This window comes from Pristis pectinata, chromosome 7 (genome assembly GCF_009764475.1).
Source record: "Pristis pectinata isolate sPriPec2 chromosome 7, sPriPec2.1.pri, whole genome shotgun sequence".
In the NCBI taxonomy this organism is placed as follows: domain Eukaryota; kingdom Metazoa; phylum Chordata; class Chondrichthyes; order Rhinopristiformes; family Pristidae; genus Pristis; species Pristis pectinata.
Window position 1 is genome coordinate 20,409,287 of NC_067411.1, and position 23,454 is coordinate 20,432,740.

Consider the following 23,454-nt stretch of genomic DNA (forward strand, 5'->3'; position numbering starts at 1 on the left):
CTGGTTGAAAGATTTTTTTTCTTTCTGGGTTCACTATTAACTGCATACCTTGTTATTTGTAGCTGTTGCTGCCCATGTGCCATTTGTACTGTGAGAATGGGATGGTCTTCATTAACATTCTTTAAAAGGTTTTAACATTCTTCTCCTCAAGCCATTTTCAAGGTGTCTTGTTTCTTTATTTTACTCAAAGGATTCACACATAAACTCAGCCAAATGGAACATTTATCAGAAGTTGCAAACTTACATGTCCTGAGCCACAAACAGGGCACTTGAAATGAGACTCAAACTTGAAATTGAGAAGCTTGCAATAAAATGGTCTGAAGGACATATCACACTAATCCTAATAATTGCCTGCTTCCCTCTCAGAAGGACTTTCAACCTTCCTTTGCTGCTGCATGCCAGTCTGCAGAGAGAGTTCCAATTAAGAATGAGTTCCAACAACTTAAAAGGCTCACCATCACCCAGAACAGAACAACCATGTTGCTCAGCACTCCATTTTCTGCACTGAACAGTATTTCTCTTCACTACTGGTGCACTGGAGCTGCTGCGTGCATCATCTCTTCTTAGCTGGTCCCTTGGGATTGAGGATGACTTGTTTCTACTCTGGTTTTGTGGGTTCTAAGGTTAATAATGTGGGAACCACCAACTCAAGTTTATTGTCAATGTGCATGTACGGTGAGGTACAGGTACAATGAAAAATTTGCTTGCAGCAGCCTCACAGGCACATAGCTACAGACAACACACAGAATATAAATTATACATAAAATTATACTGTACAGCGAGAAAAAGCTGTCCAAAAACAAGACCCTAGGGCAAAATAACAAAGACACAATTGAAAACAGATCCATGGAAGTGCAAGAGGTGGTCCGTAGTGTTCCGTTGCTGAGGTAAGCTTAGGGTTAATGCAGGTAGGTTCAAGAACCTGATGGCTGTTGGCAAGTAGCTGTTCCTGAACCTGGTGGTGTGGAACTTTTCCACAGATGGGGCAGGAGGCAACTGACGGGACAGGCAGTGACTAGTTTGTGAGATGGAGGGCTCCTTCTGCTGTATAGACTGAGATTTTGTGTTGATGCATGGACTCTAGGTTCTCAGTGTCATTTTCAAGTGCACCTTCTCCACTTTAAACAGCAATGGGTCAGGGATTCACAAGAGTCAGTGAGGACGATGCATATTTACAAGAAAGCTTGGAGCACATCCTTGAATCGTTCCCTCTGTCCCCCTTGTAATTTCCTGTAATAGAGCTCGAATAGAAAGTCTGTTTCAGGAGTCTGTCATCAGGCATGCAAACAATGCGACCAGCCCAATGGAGCTGATAGAGTGTAACTGGGGCCCCAGTGTGGGGCATGTGGCCGGGGAGAGGACACCAACATTTGCCCTTCCAGTGAATATGGAGGACTTCACGGACATGAAGTTGATGGCATCTTTCAAGTGCCTTTGGTGGGTAGTCCAGGTTGCAGAAGCACATGGGAGGGCAAGGATCACTGCAGTCTTAGAGATCATGAGTTTTGTGCCACTCATGACGATCAAATACCTTTTTCCTAAGTCAGCCAAAGGCTTTCCAGTGCAGCGAATGCAGTGGCCAAGTTCACCATAGATGCCTGCCTTTGCCAAGAAGTAGTTCCTGAGAAATGTGAAGTGGTGCAAGTTTTCCAGAGTCTCACCATGAATTTTTATTGATGGAAGATGGTGTTGTACACTAGGGGAAAGTTGGCAGAGACCTTCGTCTTGCAGATGTTGAGTGTTAGGCCCATCCTCTCATATGCTTCAGTGAACAAGGCAACAATGCTGGTGTGGTTCTGGACTGTTGCAAAATTTTCCATTGGTTCTGAAGATTATCTCCACTCCTGTGGGAAGTTTGTTGAAGTGTGTCGAAAAAGATTACAAAACGTATTGGGGAAATGGCACAGGCTTGTCTGATGCCAAACTTCACTGAGATTGACTCCGTTATAAACTTGTCTGGTTGGATGCTGTTTTGCATGCTGTCATACGGCAAACATAAAGTGGTCATAACATTTTGTGTGCAGCTGAATTTGAGGAGGGTGTTTCACAGTCTTGCTCGTGGAAAGGGATCAAAAGCTTTAGTGAGGTTGGAAATGATGAGGTATTGTGGTTGGCACTGTTCCTTGTGCTTTTTCTTGGAGTCGTCACAAAGGTTATGCGAACTGTACCTCTATATGGATAGACTCCACACTCTGATTTGGGAAGCAGCTCTTGCAGCCACTTGACAGGGTCAAGTGAGGAGGAACCTGGTGGCAATTTTTCAATGGCAGACAGCAGAGAGACCCTTCTGCAGTTGTAGAAAACAGTCCCTGCCTCTCTGGTCTCTCCTAACTCGAGCCTTACAGTCCCAGAGAGATCCTTGTGAACCTTTTCTGCACCCTTTCTAGCTTACTCACATCTTTTCCAAAGTATGATAATCAATATGCAAAGAATATTCCAGGTGCAGTTTCACCATCTAGTACAACTGTAACAGGATGTGCCAACTTTTGATGAAAGCAAGTGTACCATTTGCCTTCTTCACCCTAACTTTGTCACCACTGTCAGGGAACTATATACTTATACCCCTCAATCTCACTGTTCTACTGCCATTTACTGTGCAAGTCCTGCCCTGGTTTAACTTCCCACTTCACACTTGTCTGAGTTAAATTCCATCTGCCATTCTTTTGCCCAACTTCCCAGTTGATCTAGATTCTGTTGTAATCTCAGACAACCTTCTTCACTGTCCACTACACCACCAAAGTTGGTGTCATCCGCAACCTTACTAATCGTGCCACCTACAGTCTCATCCAAATTGTTAATACTCCTGACAAACAACAGGGAACCAGCACCAGTCCCTGGGGCATGCCACTGATCTCAGGCCTCCACTCTGATAAGCAACCTTCATTACCACCTTCTTACTCCAGCCATCTAGCTATTTTGTATCCAGTTTTTTGTGAACAGGATATCCTGAGCAATTTTCTACATTGTCAGGGAGAAGCCAACAATGTGTTTAAAAACACTTTTTATAAATTATGAAAAGTTTAAAAACAAAAACTAAAGCACTTGAAACATTTTAAAAGTAAAAAAAAACAATCATTTCAAGGAAATATAAAAATGTAAATATAAATAATCTTCTCCCTCACAGCCGCTCTGCTCTTTTCAGTTGAATGGATTTCCTGTTCCTGTGGTAGGTTCAACAGGTAGGTTCCCAGAGTAGGTGCTGGGGAATACTTTTAACTTTGTGTTCTAGTGCTGGAGTCTAGAAAGAGTCCAACCTTGGAGCACAGGAGGAACATTGCCAGCAATGAGTGGCCAGGTTCCAGAACATTCATGTTTATGCAGAGGCCTCTAACTTAGTAGCACTTAATGCAGAGGAGCACTGGCAGTCCCCCTGTAAAATCGGTGACATCTCCCTGCTGAAGCCTGGCCTATTAGCTTGTGAATCATAAACATACTTAAATCAAATTGCTCCACACTTATTAAGGTGTTATATGTTTAAGATAAATGATTAATGCTCAAAAAAACAAAAACTTTAAGTGCAAGCATTATAAGTATTTGTACAATGATAGTAATTGTTGTTCAACTCTCACTATCACCTACAAATCGACTCACTTCGCATGCTCATTCCAAAATATTGCATGAGCATTAGGTAACAAATTTTTTTGTAGCTTGCTTTTCATTAAAAGTTGTCTTTAAACAATATGGATATTTACAGAAGTTACTTGTGTTCAATGAACTCATTTGCTTGTCATATTAGGCGATCAAACAACGTAAGAGGAGTCAACAAAAATTCAGTCAACATGTTTTCAATCCTGAATAGACCGTTATAGCTGGTATGATGAGACATGACTTAGCCATCTTGTGAGTAATTATACTCCATTCCTAACAGCACAAGTAACATAGCTCAAGAATGAGCCAAATATTGCAGTAAAATAGCACCTGTTAGTTTTACATGCAATTTGTAGTGGTTTCTTGACATTGAATGTGTCCATGTTTAGTGCAAACCGATCAGTATGGAAGCTTAACTTTTTAAAATATATTTTTTCCTGTACTCTTTGAATTGTCCTCACTTCTCTTCTCTGCAATTTCACCTTTTCATTCCTTCCTGAACTTTCACAATGCAGATTATAAACAATTGCATTTTTGCCCATATATGTCAATGTTCTTAACTTAGCAAATGTTGTCATGGCAACACTTCCCAAAATCATTACAAAAATCAAAGTAGGAGCACAGAGGAATTTTATGTACTTGAAGGTTAATTTGTTTCCCTCCATCACTAAATCCTATTTTGTTACGTAACTTGATTCTACGATTAATCGCCATTAATACCACTGGGCAGAAAATATTGTAAATTCTTTCCACTGATTTTTCATGATAATTCAGAGTGATGGATGGAGATAGCAGTGCAGGACCTAGAGCAGCTTTACAAACAGCTGCTCAGAGGTTTAAGTTCTTTGGCAGAGCTAGTTATTTTGATTTCAGTACTTCTCATCCAAGTCCACTAATGGCAACATGTTCCCTGCAGGGAATGAGGTGTTCAGTTTACAACAACAACTTACATTTATGTGGCACCTTAATTGTGGTAAAAGGTAGCAAGGTGCTCCAGAGAAGGATTATCGAACAAAAATTGAATCCGGCCCATGTAACAAGACACTGAGGCAGCTTAAAAAGGTGGGCTTCAAGGAGTGTGGCTCTGAATGAAGCCCCAATAGCTGCCTCACAAGGGGAAAAAATCATAGATAGTAGCCCCAGGATTTGTTGGAAACAACTTGAAAATATAAATGTAAAGTTCACGAGAATACATCTACATTATCCAAAAGTATATGGGACATAAGAACAGAGAACATGGAACAATACAGCACAGGAACAAGCCCTTTGGCCCTTGATGTCTGTGCCAAATTAAAACTAATCCCTTCTGTCCGGACATGATCCATATCCCTCCATTACCTGCATTTTCATGTGCCTATCTAAAAGCCTCTTGGACTGCACTGGTGTATCTGCTCCCACCATTCCACTTGGCAGCCCATTCTAGGCACCTATCACTCCCTGTGTAAAAAACATTTGCCCCACACATCTCCTTTAAACTTTCCCCCTCTCACCTTAAATGGATGTCTTCTAGTATTTGACATTTCTACCCTGGGAGAAAGATTCTGACCGTCTATATCTATGCCTCTTATAATTTTACAAACTTCTATCAGGCTCCCTTCAGCCCGTGACGCTCTAGAGAAAACAACCAAGTTTGCCCAACCTATCCTTATAGCTCATACCCTCTCATCCAGTCAGCATCCTGGTAAACCTCTTCTGTACCCTTTCCGAAGCCTCACCATTCATCCTGTAATGGGGCGACCAGAACTGCACACAATACTCCAAGTGTAGCCTAAACAAAGTTTTACATAGCTGCAACATGACTTTCTGACTCAGTGTCCCGATCAATGAAGGCAAACATGCCATACGTCTTTTTTACCACCCGACCTACTTGCATGGTCACTTTCAGGGAGCTATGGACTTGGACCCCAAGATCCTCTGTAAATCAATGCTGTTCGGGTCTTGCCCTTTCCCTTACACTTGACCTCCCAAAGTGCAACACCTCACACTTGCCTGGATTAAAATCCGTCTGCCATTTCTCAGCCCATATGTGTAACTGATCTATGTCCTGCTATATCCTTCGACAACCTTCTTCACTGTTTACAACTCCACCAATCTTTGTGTCATCTGCAAACGTACCAACCCACCCATCTACTTTTTTTAGCCAAGTCATTTATATATATATGTCACAAACAGCAGAGGTCCCTGCACTAATCCCTGCGGAACACCACTGGTCACGGACCACCAGCCAGAATAACACCCTTCCACCACTACCCTCTGTCACCTATGGGCAAGCCGATTCTGAATCCAAACTACAAAGTCACTGTGAATCCTATGCATCTTAATCTTTTGAATCAGTGTACCATCAGGGACCTTCAGATGCCTTAGTGATGTCCACGTACACAACATCCACTGCCCTACCCTCATCAATCACCTCCATAACTTCCTCAAAAAATTCAATCAAGTTTGTAAGATATGACCTGCCCCACACAAATCCATGCTGACTATCCCTAATCAGGCCATGCCTATCCAAATGCGCATAAATCCTATCCTCAAGAATCCTCTCCAATAGTTTATGTACCACTGATGTGAGGCTCACCAGCCTGTAATTTCCTGGATTATCACTATTTCCCTTTTTGAACAAAGGAACAACATTGGCTGCTCTCCAGTCCTCTCCTGTTGCTAGTGTAGATACAGAGATCTTTGTCAAGACCCCAGCAATCTCCTCGTTTGCCTCTCTCAATAACCTAGGATAGATCCAATCAGGTCCTGGGGATTTATCCACCTTAATGCTCTTCAAGAGACCCAACATCATCTCCTTCTTGATCTTACAATGCCATAGCACGTTAGCATGCCCCACCCTGCTCTCACTATCCTCCATGTCCTTCTCCTTGTTGAATACTGATGCAAAGTACTCATTTAGTACCTCACTCACATCTGCTGACTCCAAGCATAAATTCCTTCCTTTATTCTTGAGTGGTCCTACCCTCTCACTAGTTATCCTCGTGCTTTTAATGTAAGTACAAAATGCCTTTGGGATACTCTTTAATCCAACTTGCCAAGGTCATTTTGTGACCCCTTTTGGCCCTCCTGATCCCTGCTTGAATTCCTTCCTGCTTTCTTTATATTCCTCAAAGGCCTCATCTGATTTTAGCTTCCTAAACCTTACATATACTTCCTTTTCCTTTTTGACTAAATTCACAACCTCTCTCATCATCCAATATCACTGCAGGTGCTGGAAATTTGAAACAAACCTTCAGGTTGAGCACAGTCCAGCCCAGGAGACAAGAAGGAAACAATTAAATGCATATGTAGGCTCAAGCAAAATTGAACTATGCGAGATCATAACCAGGAACTGTGACAGTAAAATATATCGTCATGCCTGCCATTCAAGTCAATTTCCAATATATTATTACAACTGTATTATATAAATTATTTGTTTACTATGACACCGTGAATCAAATCCTCAGATTCAATGACTTGAATTTCGGGTTACAGGACAGATATTTCCCAAAGTAGTGTAAACAGCAAGGAAGGTGATATTAGACTGAAAAACAAATCTAGGCTGTTGGAAGGAGTGAGCATATGACAGATGTATGACAGATAATGTGAGGTTTTAGTTGGAATAAAGAGGAGAGACCATCCATACTAAATGGTATAGTTTTTAAGTAGGCACAAGGAAAGACCTGGGGTATTTATATACAAATATTTGAAAGTGGCAGGATCATTTAACAAAGAAAATATTAAAACATTTAGAACAGCAGAGTGGAGTAGCAGTAACGTGGCTGCCTCACAGATCCAGCATCTCCAGTTTGATCCTGACCTTGGATGCTATCTATGTGGAGTTTGCATGTTCTCCCCATAGATAGGGACACAGGTCACCCCCAGGAGCTCTAGTTTCCTCCCACATTCCATGTGTCCCTAGTCCAAGCACCATCACCTATTAGCCGAGGAGTGACCTAAATGAGATTTATGAAATCATGAGGGGCATAGATAAGGTGGATGGTCAGTCTTTTTCCTAGGATAAGGGAGTCTAAAACTAGAGGGCATAGGTTTAAGTTGAGAGGGAAAGGTTGAGAGTTAAATTGAGAGGCAGGCACGGTAGTGCAGCGGTTAGCGTTAAGCTATTACAGCACCAGCGACCTGGGTTCAATTCCTGCTGCTGTCTATAGGAGTTTGTATGTTCTCCCCGTGTCTGCGTGGGTTTCCTCCGGGTGCCTGGTTTCCTCCCACATTCCAAAAACGTACGGGTTAGGAAGTTGTGGGCATGCTATGTCGGTGCCGGAAGCGTGGCGACACTTGCGGGCTGCCCCCAGAACACTCTACGCAAAAGATGCATTTCACTGTGTTTCAACGCACATATGATTAATATCTTAAAGGAGACCCGAGGAGCAAGTTTTTCCATACAGAGGGTGTTGGCTATATAGAATGAGCTGCTAGAGGAAGCGATAGAGGTGGGTACAATTACAGCACTGAAAAGACATTTGAACAGGTACATGGATAGGAAGGGTTTAGAGGGACATGGGCCAAATGCAAGCAAATGAGACTAGCCCAGGTTAGCATGAACTAGTTGGGCTGATGGGCCCGTTTCTGTGCTTTATAACTCTACAATAAATCCATTAGCACCTGATCAGTCTCCTCTTAATCTTCAGCAAAGTAGTGGAAGCTGCCATGACAATGGTCTCAACAGGCAACTAACCACCCTGCTCAGTGATCCACCAGTTTGGGTTACGTCAGGACCACTCGACTCCAGAACTCATCACAGCCTGACCAATGAACTGCATTCCAGAGATGGGGTGAGAGTTACTGCTCTCGACATGAAGCATTTAGCCCAATGTGCACTAAGGTGCCCTGTTAAACCAGCCATAGGCTATTAAATGATAAATAACATTTGCACCATAAAAGTGCCAGGTCAAACCATCTCGTACAACATGGTTGAACCACCTACCCTTGACATTCAGTAGTATTACCACCACCAAGTCCTCTATCACCAATATTTTGGAGATCACCATTCGCCAGAAAAACATCTGGACCATCCACAGAAATACCACGGATACAAGAGAAGGTCACAGGCTGGGTATCCTCAATGAGCGACTCACCTCCTGACACCCCAAAACCTTTTTGCCATCTGCAAGGCACATCAGGAGCATGACGGAATACTTTCCACTTACCTGGATGGTTGCAAGAAGCTTAACACCATCAATGAAAAAAGTCTGTTTCATTGGCACCCCTGAACAATCCTAAACATTCACTCTCTCCACCGGTGGCACACAATGTTTACCGTCTCCAAAATACGCTGCACTTATTTGCTCAGTATACTTCATCAGCACATCCCAAAACCGTGACCTCTACTATCAAGGTAGGCAAAGACAGCTGATGAGGGGGAAACATCAGTAGGTCTAAATTCTGGAACTCCCTACTCAACAGCACCATGGGATCACCTTCACCAGAATGACACCAGTGGTCCCAGAAAGCAACTAACACCACTTTCAAATGCAATTGGGGATGGGCAATAAAATTGCTGGCCAGATCCCAAAATGAACATCAAGAAAAATTGTTTCATGTCCCCTTTTTTAAAAATATAGGCCATGCTGCATAATGACATTTTTTCTAAACCAAAACTAGACAGAAAGGAACGAGGAGATTTCACAGAAGTACACCAATGGAACGGGACATCTCTTGCCATGCCCAGTTAGGTCTGTACAGGTTTACAATAATTTGCACACAGTGTTACTCAAAGTGTGAGCTGGAAGCACCACAGAGAGGGAAACATTGCATCTGGGACCCAATGGGACAAGCAATGGTTAACTGCTGCTAATGGTTCCCTCTAGAATCTTCAGCCAATTCTTCTCAGACCTCTGCACGTTCACATTGAAATGTGGAAGTCCAAGGCAACTTGGATGTCAGAGGCCAGCACATCTGTCCCTCGGCTCTGCCACTGTACTCACCGTTGAACCCAGTGGCTGGGTATGGATGGTCTGAAGAGGGGGACCAAATGCACTTCACATTTACCCACAGAGGCACTACAGGCAGTGCAACTAACGCTCAGTTCCATGTTCCTGACCTTCAGTGGAGTTTGCATGTTCTCCTTGTTATTTTGCAGTTTTTCCCCGGGAACTTCCAAGGTAGTTGTTAGGCAAGGTGGCTACTATAAATTACCCCCAGTGTAGGCAGCTGGTGGAGAATCAGTGGGATGTTAATGGGCAAATATGGGAGATTAGGTTACAGGGAAGTAGATGAGGGAATGGAATGAATGAGATTGCTCTGAAAGTGCCTGCATTAACTCGATAGGCCAAGTGACCTCCTCCTATATTGTATGGAATATAAATGAAACATAAAAATGTATTAAGCAAGATCTTGCACGAGTTCAGAACATTTGGAAATCAAAGACAGCTAGACCCAATTAGTGGTTGTCCTCTTGATATAGACATATCCCAGAACTAGTTTCAGAATTCCAGAACATAACAAAACACAGCATTCTGCAATATGCCCTACACTCAGCTCTGGAGCATCTGGACAGTACAGACACCGACGTTAGACTATTGTTTATTGACTACAGCTCTGCCTTCAATACAATAATCCCAAGCAAGCTCATCACCAAACTCCGAGACCTAGGACTCAACACCTCCCTCTGTAACTGGATCCTTGACTTTCTAACAAACAGACCGCAATCAGTGAGGATAGGCAGCAATACCTCCGGCATGATTATTCTCAACACTGGTGCCCCACAAGGCTGCGTCCTCAGCCCTCTACTCTACTCCCTATACACTCATGACTGTGTGGCCAGATTCTGCTCTAAATCCATCTACAAGTTTGCAGATGATACCACCTTTGTAGGCCGTATCTCAAACAGCGATGAGTCGGAGTACAGGAAGGAGATAGAGAGCTTAGTGGAATGGTGTCATGACAACAACCTTGACTTCAATGTCAACAAAAGAGCTGGTCATTGACTTCAGGAAAGGGGGCAGTGTGCATGCACCTGTCTACATCAATGGTGCTGAGGTCGAGAGGGTTGAGAGCTTCAAGTTCCTGGGTGTGAACATCACCAACAGCCTGTCCCGGTCAAATCACATAGATGTCACAGCCAGGAAAGCTCACCAGCACCTCTACTTCCTCAGGAGGCTAAAGAAATTTGGTTTGCCCCCTTTGACTCTCACCAACTTTTACCGATGCACCACGGAAAGCATCCTATCTGGATATATCATGGCCTGGTATGGCAACTGCTCTGCCCAGGACTGCAAGAAACTGCAGAGAGTTGTGGACACAGCCCAGCGCATCACGGACACCAGCCTCCCCTCCTTGGACTCTGTCTTTGCCTCTCATTGTCCTGGTGAAGCAGCCAGCATAATCAAAGACCCCACCCACCTGGGACATTCTCTCTTCTCTCCTCTTCCATCAGGTAGAAGATACAGGTGCCTGAGGGCACGTACCATCAGACTTAAGGACAGCTTCCACCCCACTGTGATAAGACTATTGAACAGTTCCTTTATACAATGAGATGGACTATGACCTCACGATCTACCTCTTTGTGACCTTGCACCTTATTGCACTGCACTTTCTCTGTAGCTGTGACACTTTACATTGTGCTGTTACTGTTTTTACCTGTACTACATCAATGCACTTTGTACTAACTCAATGTGACTGCACTGTGTAATGAATTGACCTGTACGATTGGTTTGTAAGACAAGCTTTTCACTGTACCTCGGTAGAAGTGACAATAATAAACCAATACCAAATATGCTTTCACTTCTACATATGGCATAACACGCACAAAGATGTACTCATTGCAACATTTGGGCAGAACCTATGGAAAATCATTTTAATTTTATGATCAAAGAAAAATAGTTAATTTTATGAAATTGTAAACCTGCAGACTACCAATCTTTAAACTAAAGCATTAATTATTTATCAAGTTCCCCCCCCCCCACCCCAAACACAATATAAATTGGATTAAAAAAACTCAAGGATTACATATGGTGGTAAAAAAAAATGCTTGAAAATTGAAATAGAAGAAAACAGAATTAAAATAATGGTAACCATTTCTTTTTTTTGACTTTCTGGAGGGGATTCTGGAACTGTCCTGGAAAAGGATCTGCAAAGCAGAAGGTGCTGTGTATCATTCTTTGTTTTAGTAAAGAATGCACAATGGCCAAAAGTTGTGATATAAGGATTTGTTCTTATTATGAGAATAACCAGATAATTTATAACATTATAAATCTTTTGTTAACCCATAGATAACCAAGTAAAAACTTCAGCCTAACTACCTACAATGTCAACTGCGACTCATTTGGTAGTGTATTTACCCCACTGAGATACATGGTAGTGGTTTTGAGTCCCAATCCAGAGACACAAACATCTAGACTGGCAATTCCTGGGCATGATGCATTGCGGAAACTGCTGTTTTAGAAGAGAATCAAGTCTCACCTGCCCTCTCCATTGAATGTCAAAGATCCCATAGCACTATTTATTTGTCAATACTTATTCTGTAACAACTGTTAAGAATAGATTAAGAACTTGAACTTGGTTCACTGGAGTTGGTGAAAGCTTGCTTTGTCCTATTAGGTGCTATTTTCCCTCCATTAACACATTGACTGTTACACTCTTTGGGATGTTATATGATCCAAGTTTAGTGAAACTTGAACCAGTGACACTTCAACCAATGATAATCCTGAAGTGCTTATTGTGCTTTACTTGGATACAAGAATTCCATGTTATTTTCTGTCTCTTCAAATATTTTGAATTCTCCAGAGAATGTGTGAAACTTCACCAGTCCTGCAGAGTTTCATGCATTTAACTCATGCCAATATTGCACATTTCTGCTGTTTTGTGCTCGTCATTGTATTTATTGTTGTATTTATTATTACCATGTATACTGTTTACTCTGAGCTTCATTCAAACAAGGAATTTCATTGCACCCTGGTGTATTTGACAATAAACTAATTTAATCTAATCTTTTTTTCATTGACCTTTAATCTTCAAACCAAACCAAACCAAAAAAAAATGGAGAACTTCAGTTCAGGCAAAAATTTATTAGGGATTGGAATTCACAAAAAGCACAATAAGGAAAATTACTTCCTCCGTAAAGAATCCCACTGCATCAAAATGAATCAATTGGTGTTCACTTACGAAAGAAATCTTCTAAAATCAATTACAGAGAATAGAAACAGTTTTCATTATACAGGCAACGAGTATGGTCATTTTCATCATAAAAGAGGAAAGATGTTCATTTCACAGCAGTGCTGCATGCGGTTGACCAGGTTCAAAATTTGAAACTTCAGAATTACAGCTCTTCTGCCTTCAATTTAGGTGTAATAAAAGAGTATTGTTAAATCAATCCAGACATTTGTTTTCATCTCCCATTAATCTCTATAAAGATATATGTACAGTTAGTTTTTTTTGCTGGTAACACTATGTTTGAAATACAGTTTGCAAAATTCTGCAAAATACTATCGTACACACTTGCACCATCTAAATGTGCTTGCAATTGGCATGGGAGAGACTGTTAGTAAAAAGGGTAGGAGAAAAGACAGAGACTTATAAAAGTTTCTGAAAAGTAGTGATTTTGTTGTTTTGTTTTAAAACTCAACAACTAAAACATCTGTACAAGATAAAGTAGACTTGTATATACATATACACAAAATGCTATGGACTACAAACACTGTAGTAAACTCAAGCATTTATGAAAGAAATTAAAACTCTCACACTTGTATTGAACTAAGGTGCTGCAGCGCTAATAATTCCTTCATCTCGTGTATGTTCTTGCCCAACCATGACAGTCAGTTTGTCATTTTATTTTAGGGAACACAATGCTCAAATTCTTCATTAAAATCCTTTTCAATTTAGTCAAATAGAGCAGCTTAGATTACACATTCTAAATGTGTTATCCAGAAAATACATATTTATCAGGAGGCTACACTATTATTCAAACATTTGAAATTCTTCCAGGAACTTTGAAAACATAAGAAAGCAAGGCAGAGATGTCTCCTATCAATAAATGAGTTTTGTTCAATGCAACTGTGAATAATACTTTATGGATTTCAAAGAAGTGGATTTAAATTTGTGCACTTGCTCTTTTTGAAAATCTCTCAAAGATGGTTGGAATATATACTGACAAAACACCTCACCTCTCACCTCTGTGGCTTTAAGCCAACAACAACATCCAAACTGCAGTCATATAAAAATTAAACATTTCCATTCTACAATATCAAATATCACAAATTCAAGCTTAGTGGCCTGAATATGACTTGCCTTAAAGAGTAGCAACATTGCTGAACCATCTCAATATTCTATTTTGCAAACCTTATTTATACTATATTCTAAACCACCATTTAAAAATAGAATGGGTGTGGAAGTGAAAAAAACACATAGATTTCCAAACAACCTGTACAATACTTGGTGCTACAGATTCCATTATTTAGCAGCAAAACAAGTCGTGAACTAGTGAGGAAAGAGTAAACTACATATTTTCGCCTCTGGTTTCGAAGTGACAAATCATCATAGCTGTACGAGTTACTGGTCAAATACATGCTGAATGTATTATGCATTTAATCTACTCTGTGACAAAATCATCAGTAATAAGTGTTAGTGATAGACCACTGTGTGCTCCTGTTCCAAGAAGAATAAATAAGCATTCACTATATTTGCATACATGGGGGAAAAATAAGTGCACTATAATAATAACAAAAATTAAAACAATTGCTCTCGAGACACCCTAAAGGGAACGCAGAGTGGCCTCCAGGCAACATGATCAGAACTTTTTTTTAAAATAATGTCCTTGTTACTTGGCAGAAGATGGTGCCAACTGGTGCAAAGCTTCTGAGGTTAGCTGTAGTCAATCACACAACTGCCACAAAGGATGTCTTTGACTGTCTACAGACTGGAACTTCCTTTAATGAAAGCTGCAGAGGTTACTGTGCTAAACTCAAAGCAGTGGATACAAATATGTGTAAAATTTTATAGTCGCTTCACATAGTTGCCTGGAAAGGTACCAAAGAACTTGGATCGCCGGGAAGTTCCTGTGATTAAAAAGAAAAAGCAAACTTCATTATATTTGGGTCTCTTGGTCTTTATCCTTTCACTGCCCTAGTGTCTCATTTTATTTATCACTTAACGTTTTGATTAACACTTACAATAAGCAAGGTTCAAATTTTCCTGAGGTTATCATTCTGCTCATCAATCAGATTTTGAATCAAAATTACAACAAACTTGCATATGTGAAGGGGGTGATAATCCACCTGTCAGTAACATGGATGATGTTTGTCAAGACATAAAAGTCCAATTAATCACTAGCCATGGCACAGGTTCAACAGCACAGTGAAGTGTTATTAGTACGAATTTGGGCAGTGTGTGGGAGTGTGTTCGGGGGGGGGGGGGGGGCGGTGGAGGGGAGGGAATAAGAAGCATAATCCAAACAATTTCAAACACTCAAGACTTCCTCAAGTCTCCCTCTAACCAGTTCTTGTACTTAACACCAAGCAATGCCATGGGAATTAAACTTCTGATTTGAAACATTCTGATAGTGGCATCAAATGCAAACATCAAATCCAAACTGCTTTCTTCTCCACAAATACTGTTCACCCTGCTGAGCATTTTCTGTTCACATTTCAGATTTTCAGCATCCGCAGTGTTTTGCTTTTGGAGATCTGAGTTTTGTTAAATGTTTATGATGAGATCAATTGCTCTTGGCAGTGAAACATATAAAAAAGATAGAGTACTGATACATTTATTGATCATAGCTTTAAGTAGTAAGATTCCATATTGCTTTATACTGCAGGAACACATAAATCTGAATGCATATTTACTGAAAGAATATTTGTGCAATAGTTCAACAAAGGTATGTCAAAGTTTTTATTTGGAAAGTGAACCAACTAGCCTCAGTGGAAAAGGTTTAATTTCCCCACTTAGCAAAACTCCTGGGCTATCGTTCCTGCACCAATTGCAAATTCCTCCCCCCTGCACCCCCCCCCCCACCCCCCATCACCCTCAAAGAACTTACCTAGTGCTGCAAGCTGGCAACAAGGGTGCAAGATTCTAGTGACTGGGGAGCCCCTTCCTACCAATTTCCCCAAGCATTTTGAGCAGGTAGTCAAGGAGTAGCACACTAACTAGGCCTGGTGTTTGGAAATGTCTGAGCCTCTATGCTGTGTTTCTGTCCCAGGAGGCAAAATTATTACAGAGCAGTTACACACCTACCAGGAAAATGGACAGCCATCATGCTGACAGGTTTATTGTACATTCAAAGCATTGATGTGGAGGAAAGACAATAGTGGAGACCCAAATAAGAATAAAGATTTTTTACTACGACAACAAGAGTATTATAGATATAAAGAATAATGTTACTCTGTAGAAAAAGATGTATGATTGGGTATTCCCTTATGATTGAAATAGTTCAAAGGAAAATGTGATGTAGTTAAGATATGTCAGTGCAAAGATGCTTTTATCTTCTATTCTTGTGCAAAACCATAAAATGCATATGTACTATTCAGAAACAGTACCATCACCATATCACTGTGCAGAATACGTGTATTTGAGAAAAAATGCTAACATATGGCATTTCATTAATATCTTTCAGAATTAGGATGACTGGCTGCTGGGTTTTCAGAAGAAGCATTACTCAAATCTTCCTCTGTGAGATAGCACCCTTGAGGCAGTGTCTCTTCAGTCACTTTTGAAGTGGATGTGCACCCGAGATAGTCTGGGACATGCCTTTCAGATATTGCTATGGTACTTTGAAGGGCTACATTACGTAACAATGTAGAAGAGGTTTGTTGGTTCTGTACGAGGGTGGTGAGCACATTAATTAGAGAACTCATCTGTTCGGCCAGTTGCACCCAGCCCACCCGTATGACATTGTGAAGGTGAACCATGTCCATGTGCATCTGCTTATTGCCGGACTGCACACTGGAATGGACATTATCCATGGTCTTCTTGAGTAGGTGCATACCTTCATCCACAAGCATTCCAAAGGTAGCGGAGATGGCAAGGAGGCTGGAATCTGGCTCTTGTTGTTGGCAGGTTTTCTCAGTTGCTGTTGCAGGCTGGACATTGGTAGGAACACTGTCCATAATCTGCTCTAGGAACTCAGCCGATGGGGTGAGGAAGCTGGCAATTTCTACTTGCAGCTCACATGCTGTCTTTTCTGCTGGTTTACTGCTGTCAACCTGCTCTGGTAGACCAGACTCCTTTATGCAACCTAGGGATGTTGAGTTACATCCATCAAGGCTCTCAGATCCTAAGGAAGGTGCACATTGATCCTGTATTCCCAGGGGAATTGGAGAAAGACTCTTGTCTGAACTAAGATTCTGGGATGTTGCGGGTGTCACAAGAATATTATCTTCCCCTCCTGATTGACTCGTCACTTCACTTTCTGGCTCAGTAGCTCCTAAAGGTTTTAGATATGTCCAGCTCATTCCTTCAGAGGATACAGATACAGGTGATTGGGTTTCAAGGGGTTTAACAATAGGCTGTGTATTCTCTTCAATCAACAGATTTGCTGTATTAATTGCAGAGGGTGGCAACTCTTTGTCAATGAATTTCTGTGAACTCGGTGCCTGTCCTGTGCTCTTTTCAATGGATTGATTTGCCAGGGAAGGTAACTGACAATCTGGGGAGACAAAATAAGGACAAGATACAAATCCTTTATTATTTGTACACATGCTGGAAAACTGCAGTCAGACAGGTGCGGATGCCATTTGGAAGAAACTTACAAAAGCAGGTTAAGTGCAACAATGGACCACTGTACACAGGACCACTTACATGCATAATGGGGATGTTAAAACATTTGTGGCATTCTGCATATGTTAAACTTATGTTTGTCCATTATTTTTACTTTAGTGGGAAACTGCATGGAAGGAGAGATGATAAGGTAAGCTTACCAGTTAAAACAGGACTCCAGGGTAGATGATGTTTTGGTTTCAGGCACAAACGATGTTTGTTTTTTGCAGTCCATTCCTCCTGTCCTAGTGGACTTGTCCGTGGCGCTATATTCCAAGGTCACATTCTTTTGATCTCTGAATGCCGAGTTCAGTTTGTTTCCCCCACAAGTCATTTCTGGTTGCTGAATCGTTGCCAATAGTTATGTGTAGTAGAACAAAGCTCGGACATTATGTCCTGCTTTTTTATGTGCCATTACTCTCCATACGCATGTCCTTCCTTCTGGAGTTGGTAGCAATGTAGTTGTTCCTAGGAAAGTGTCTTGATATTTTGCAAAATGTTTGACAGTAATAAAACCTCAGTCTTGGACAAATGTGGCTGCTGGACTCCATTTGCATATTTATTAGTAAAGTTTAATTTTGCAAGATTTGGATATAATATGAAGCAATCGAGGGATTCATTGGGACAGTGGCTCTGAAGGTTATGAACTAGTTTTGATTTGGGTGTCTTAACAAAGCAGATATATCTCAATTTAGCTGATATGTTACTGATAGGATAATTTCTTAAAGGACCTTAAATGTCCACAGGTCAGTTTATCACCCCCATCAACACCAAGTTTAGTTAATATTCAATTCACACTTTCCTGGTTGGTACAGTGTTAGATTGCACTTTCCCTTCTGTATTAGCATCCAAATCTGATAGGTTAAATGAATGCTTTCTTTTTCTAAAAAGCAATCTTTTTTGGCAGTTTCAATCCAAATCCCAGTGCACATAAATCTCTAGAATAAAGTAATCTGGAGTTGGTTATCTAAAACTTACTGCAGATTTATCAAACATAACATTTAGAGAGTATGTGAGAAATCATGACTGATCACTGATGCTTACTCTGTGGGCAGATGGCCCATTACAAAACTTCCAAGGGCATAAACAGGATTAGCCCTGGAACATCAAATCTCATCACTGGTCATTAGGAATGAATTCATAATATGCTTTTAATAGGAATATTACAATTTCCACAGGGTATTGCAGATTGACAGCAAGTTAGGCAGCATCTGTGGAAAGAGAAGCAGATTCAATGCTTCAGGTCAAAGACCCTTTCTGAGAACTGGGAGAGGAGAGAAAACACGCTGGTTTTAAGTTGCAGAGAAGGTGGGGAATGGAGAGGACAAAGGGAATATCTCTGATGGGGCGAGTCCAGGGTTGCTTTAGCCTCAACCCATCCCCTTTGTCCTATCCATTCTTCCTCCACTTTCTCTGCACTTTAAAACAAACTTTTGTTTCCACCTTCCTAGTTCTGATGAAGCATCTTTGAACAGAATCGCTATTTCTGTTTCTCTTTCTATAGATATCGCCTGACCTACTGTTTCCAGCACTTTTAATTTCTATTTCAGTTTTCCTGCATCTTCAGTTTTTTTATTTTCACTTTGAGTATTGTAATTAAACTGCTGAAATAAGGCTGTCACTAGGTATCTCCATGCTCTAGTGATAGAGTACCCATAAGTCCTGGGTCGAGGGAGAACAGGGATTTTAGATGTTCAATCACGCTGCACTATTGGACACCACATGTAACTCATGGACTTCTGCTGTTAGTAACTGGCAAGGAACAACTCTCAGGAACATGCTCATCTACACTTTGATTCACTTGTCCTAACATCAATTTACAGCTTTCACACTCTGGGAAAGGTAATCAGTTTGGAATATCACTATAGAAAGCAAAATTCTATTCCTATTGCATAGGTTAATTGATCCCACGTTCTCAATAAGAACCTATGCTGAAAAGATGTTGGAGAACTGTTGCCAAAGTGCAGTAGCCCCATCTTGACCCTATGTTTCTGTTAAATATCTCCCTCTACTGGGGCTGCAGGACTGACAAATTTGGTACATTTTTCAAATGGGTTTGCCAACAGTTTCTCCCCTTATCCCAAAGGACTGTACTTAAGGTCGCCATTTCTGCCAGGGCTCCCTCATGTTTGGACAAAAATACAGGAAATTAATCCATCTTAACAGTTGAAGGATGTTTTCTCACCCTAATTAACTATTTTTTATTGTTACAGGTTTCCGAATCAAATATTAATATTAATCTGTTAGCTCCTCTGTACCTTGATAAATATCACGGGAAGACAATAAAATGCACATACCAACAAACCATCCATCATCACACTTCTCCATTACATCAACAATATCTCCTTCCTTAAGCTCCAGCTCATCTTCATTTCTAGGGTTGTAGCTGTACATTGCTTGGTATCTATGAGAAAAGGCTTAAGTTTAGCGAGCTCATACTTGTCACAATATCTAAAAATTGAATGTAAACATTAATTATGTCAGTACCAGTTTCAAAGTAATTGTATAATCTGGTTTAAAGGAAACATAGAACATTACAGCACAGTACAGGCCCTTCGGCCCACAATGTTTTGCCGACCTCTTAACCTATTCTAAGGTCAACCTAACCATTCGCTCCACGTACCTCTCCATTTTTCTGTCATCCATGTGCCTATCTAAGAGTCTCTTAAATGTCCCCAGTGTATCTGCCTCTATCAGCACCACTGGCAGCACGTTCCACGCACCCACCACTCTCTGTGTAAAAAACCTCTGATATCCCCCCTGTACTATCCTCCAATCACCTTAAAATTATGCCCCCTCATGTTAGCCATTTACACCCTGGGAAAAAGTCTCTGGCTGTCCACTCGATCCATGCCTCTAATCATCTTGCACACCTCTATCAGGTCACTTCTCATCCTTCTTCACTCCAGAGAGAAAAGCCCTAGCTCGCTCAACCTATCCTCATAAGACATGCTCTCCAATCCAGGTAGCATCCTGTTAAATCTCCTCTGTACCCTTTCTAAAGCATCCACATCCTTCCTATGGTGAGGCGACCAGAGCTGAACACAATATTCTAAGTGTGGTCTAACCAGGGTTTAACAGAGCTGCAACATTACCTTGCGGCTCTTGAAACTCAAACACCCGACTACCGAAGGTCAACATGCCATATGCCTTCTTAACAACCCCATCAACTTGCACGGCAACTTTGAAGGATCCATGAACTTGGACCCCAAGATCCCTCTGTTCCTCCACACTGCTAAGAATCCTGCCACTAAACCTGTATTCTGCCTTCAAATTCGACCTCCCGAAGTGAATCACTTCACACTTTTCTGGGTTGAACTCCATCTGTCACTTCTCAACCCAACTTTGCATCCTATCAATGTCCCGTTGTATCCCTCGACAACCTTCTACACTATCCACAACACCACCAACCTTTGTGTCATCTGCAAACTTACTAACCCACCCTTCCACTTCCCCGTCCAAGTCATTCATAAAAATCACAAAGAGCAGGGGTCACAGAACAGATCCCTGTGGAACACTGCTGGTCATTGACCTCCAGGCAGAATATGCTCCATCTGCAACTACCCTCTGTCTTCTACGGGCAAGCCAATTCTGAATCCACACAGCTAAGTTTCCCTGGATTTCATGCCTCCTGACTTTCTGAATGAGTCTATCATGGGGAACCTTATCAAATGCCTTACTAAAGTCCATATACACCACATCCACCACTCTACCCTCATCAATGTGTTTTGTCACATCCTCAAAGAATTCCATCAGGCTTGCGAGGCATGACCTGCCCCTCACAAAGCCATGCTGACAATCCCTGATCAGACTATGCTTCTCCAAATGCTCATAAATCCTGTCCCTAAGAATCTTTTCCAATAATTTTCTCACCACTGAAGTTAGACTCACTGGTCTATAATTCCCTGGATTATCCCTACTCCCTTTTTTGAACAAAAGACTCACATTTCCCACCCTCCAATCATCTGGTACTACTCCTGTGGCCAGTGAGGACACAAAGATCATCGCCAAGGGCTCAGAAATCTCTTCCCTCGCTTCTCGTAGTATCCAGCACATCCTCTTTCTTAACATCAACACGTTCCGACTTATCAGCCTGTTTTACACTGTCCTCACAAACATCAAGGTTTCTCTCACAGGTAAATACTGAAGCAAAGTATTCATTAAGGACCTTCGCTACCTCCTCTGACTCCAGGCACATGTTTCCTCCTCTACTCCTAATCGGTCCTACCATCACGCTAGTCATCCTCCTGTTCTTCACATATACGTAGAACACCATGGGGTTTTCCTTCTCATGCCCCCTTCTAGGTCTCCTAAGTCCATTCTTAAGCTCCTTCCTAGCTACCTTGTAACTCTCAAGAGCCCTGTTTGATCCTTGCTTCCTAAATCTTAAGTAAGCTTCTGTCTTCCGCTTCACTAGATATTCCACATCTCTTGTCAACCACGGTTCCTTCACCCTACCATCCTTTTCCTGCCTCAATGGGACAAACCTTTCCAGAACTCCCTGCAAGTGATCTCTAGACAACCTCCACATTTGTTGCACATTTCCACATGTGTTCCACATTTGTCCACAACCTCCACAAAGGCAAATGGGATTCTTGTTCTTATGCTCTGAGTTAGCCAATACAAAAGCAAGGAACTGGAATAAATTTGCAAGGAAGATTGCTTAAGCCAAATGTTGTGTGATCCAAACACTCTATTGTGGAAAACTTAATAAAGGCAGAGAAGGTAAAGCAAACATTCACTTTTACGTTGAAGTGCTTGAAAAAAATATTTTAATCAGAGGAACAGAGGGTGAAAAGGATATATTAATAGAGGCTTACAAAATTATGAGCAATGTCGAGATGAGAGTGAAAAAACATTGTTCATTTTCATTGACAAAATAATAAAAGGGAACATAGTTTCAGGATTATCAGTGAAGACACTTCAGACAGAGGTTGCTAGAACAGGAGATTAATTATTATAGAGGTCATCTGGCAGAAAGTTTAACATTGATTAAAAGAGAAATGGATACATATCTGAAAAGGCAGATAATAAAAAAATACAGGGAAATCAGGTTTAGCCTGCTCCACATTGAAAGCCTGAAAGCCAACATTGAGTTTATTAGGCAGAATAGCAGCATGGTAGCGTAGCGGTTAGCGCGACGCTATTACAGCGCCAGCGATCGGGGTTCGATTCCCGTTGCTGTCTGTAAGGAGTTTGTATGTTCTCCCGTGTCTGCGTGGGTTTTCTCCAGGTGCTCCGGTTTCCTCCCACATTCTAAAGACGTACGGGTAGGTTAATTTGGGTTTAAAATGAGCGGCACCGACTCATTGGGCCGGAAGGGCCTGTTACCACGCTGTAAATAAAATTTAAAAAAAAATTTAAATAGGCTTCCCTAAAGATTCCATTTTTCCTCAACATCTGAGACAATGGATGACTCATGTTCATGCTGTAGCTCTGGGCCATAGAGTAGAAAAGCCTAAGTGACATTAATGGCATTTTTGTTAAATTTTATCATCCTATTCTTGGGTAGAAGGCAAAAATACTATTCCTTTTAACCCTCTGTTTAATAGAAAATGGACAAGTAAGAATGCAAATGAGTTTGGCAGCTTGTCTTCCCATAGCATAGACAACCCAAGGAGTATGAGCTGTTCTGGGGGAAACCCTAATTTTAGCGTACAGCTGTAAAGAAAAATCATGAAATCAGCCACCTCCATCACGGGCATGACCTTCCCCACCATCAAGGACATCTTTAAGAGGTGGTGCCTCAAGAAGGCGGCATCCACCACTAAGGACCCTGACCATCCGGGACATGCCCTCTTCTTGTTACTATCATCGGGGAGGAGGTAAAGGAGCCTGAAGACCCACACTCAATGATTCAGAAATACTCATCTAGATACTTGTTAAATGTTGTGTGAATCTCTGCCTCTGCTACCTCTTAGGCAGTACATTCCAGATTCCAACCACCCTCTAGGTGAAAAAGTTCCTCCTCTGATCCTGTCTGAAACTTTCAGCGCACTCTGTAAATCAACATGCTATTCAGCAACAAAAACAGTACTCACGGTTCTCCAATCTGTGAATCTGCATGAGAAAGGGATGGTTGTTGAGGCTGTGGGACAAACAAAAATATTCAATTAACTTGTTGTTATTAGTCCCACTCATGACTGGAAACAAAAGCAACACTTCTCATTAAAATGA

The 23,454-nt window shown here is 41.4% G+C and overlaps 1 protein-coding gene across 16 annotated transcripts in view; it reads right to left on the minus strand.

Annotated features, from left to right (window-relative positions):
• Positions 1 to 12,576: 12,576 nt before the first annotated feature.
• Positions 12,577 to 23,454, minus strand: part of LOC127572413 (sorbin and SH3 domain-containing protein 2-like) — a 337,556-nt gene continuing 326,678 nt past the window's right edge. For 10 of the 16 annotated variants that reach the window (XM_052019633.1, XM_052019631.1, XM_052019629.1 and 7 more), the window contains 3 exons: positions 23,319 to 23,365; positions 19,575 to 19,681; positions 15,989 to 17,167 (listed from right to left, as the gene is read on the minus strand). In XM_052019633.1, coding sequence (XP_051875593.1) covers positions 16,122 to 17,167; positions 19,575 to 19,681; positions 23,319 to 23,365 — 1,200 coding nt within the window. In that variant the 3' untranslated portion in view covers positions 15,989 to 16,121. Of the gene's footprint in view, positions 14,580 to 15,988; positions 17,168 to 19,574; positions 19,682 to 23,318; positions 23,366 to 23,454 lie in introns of those variants that run through there. The other 6 variants (XM_052019641.1, XM_052019638.1, XM_052019636.1 and 3 more) reach the window with 3 other exon arrangements.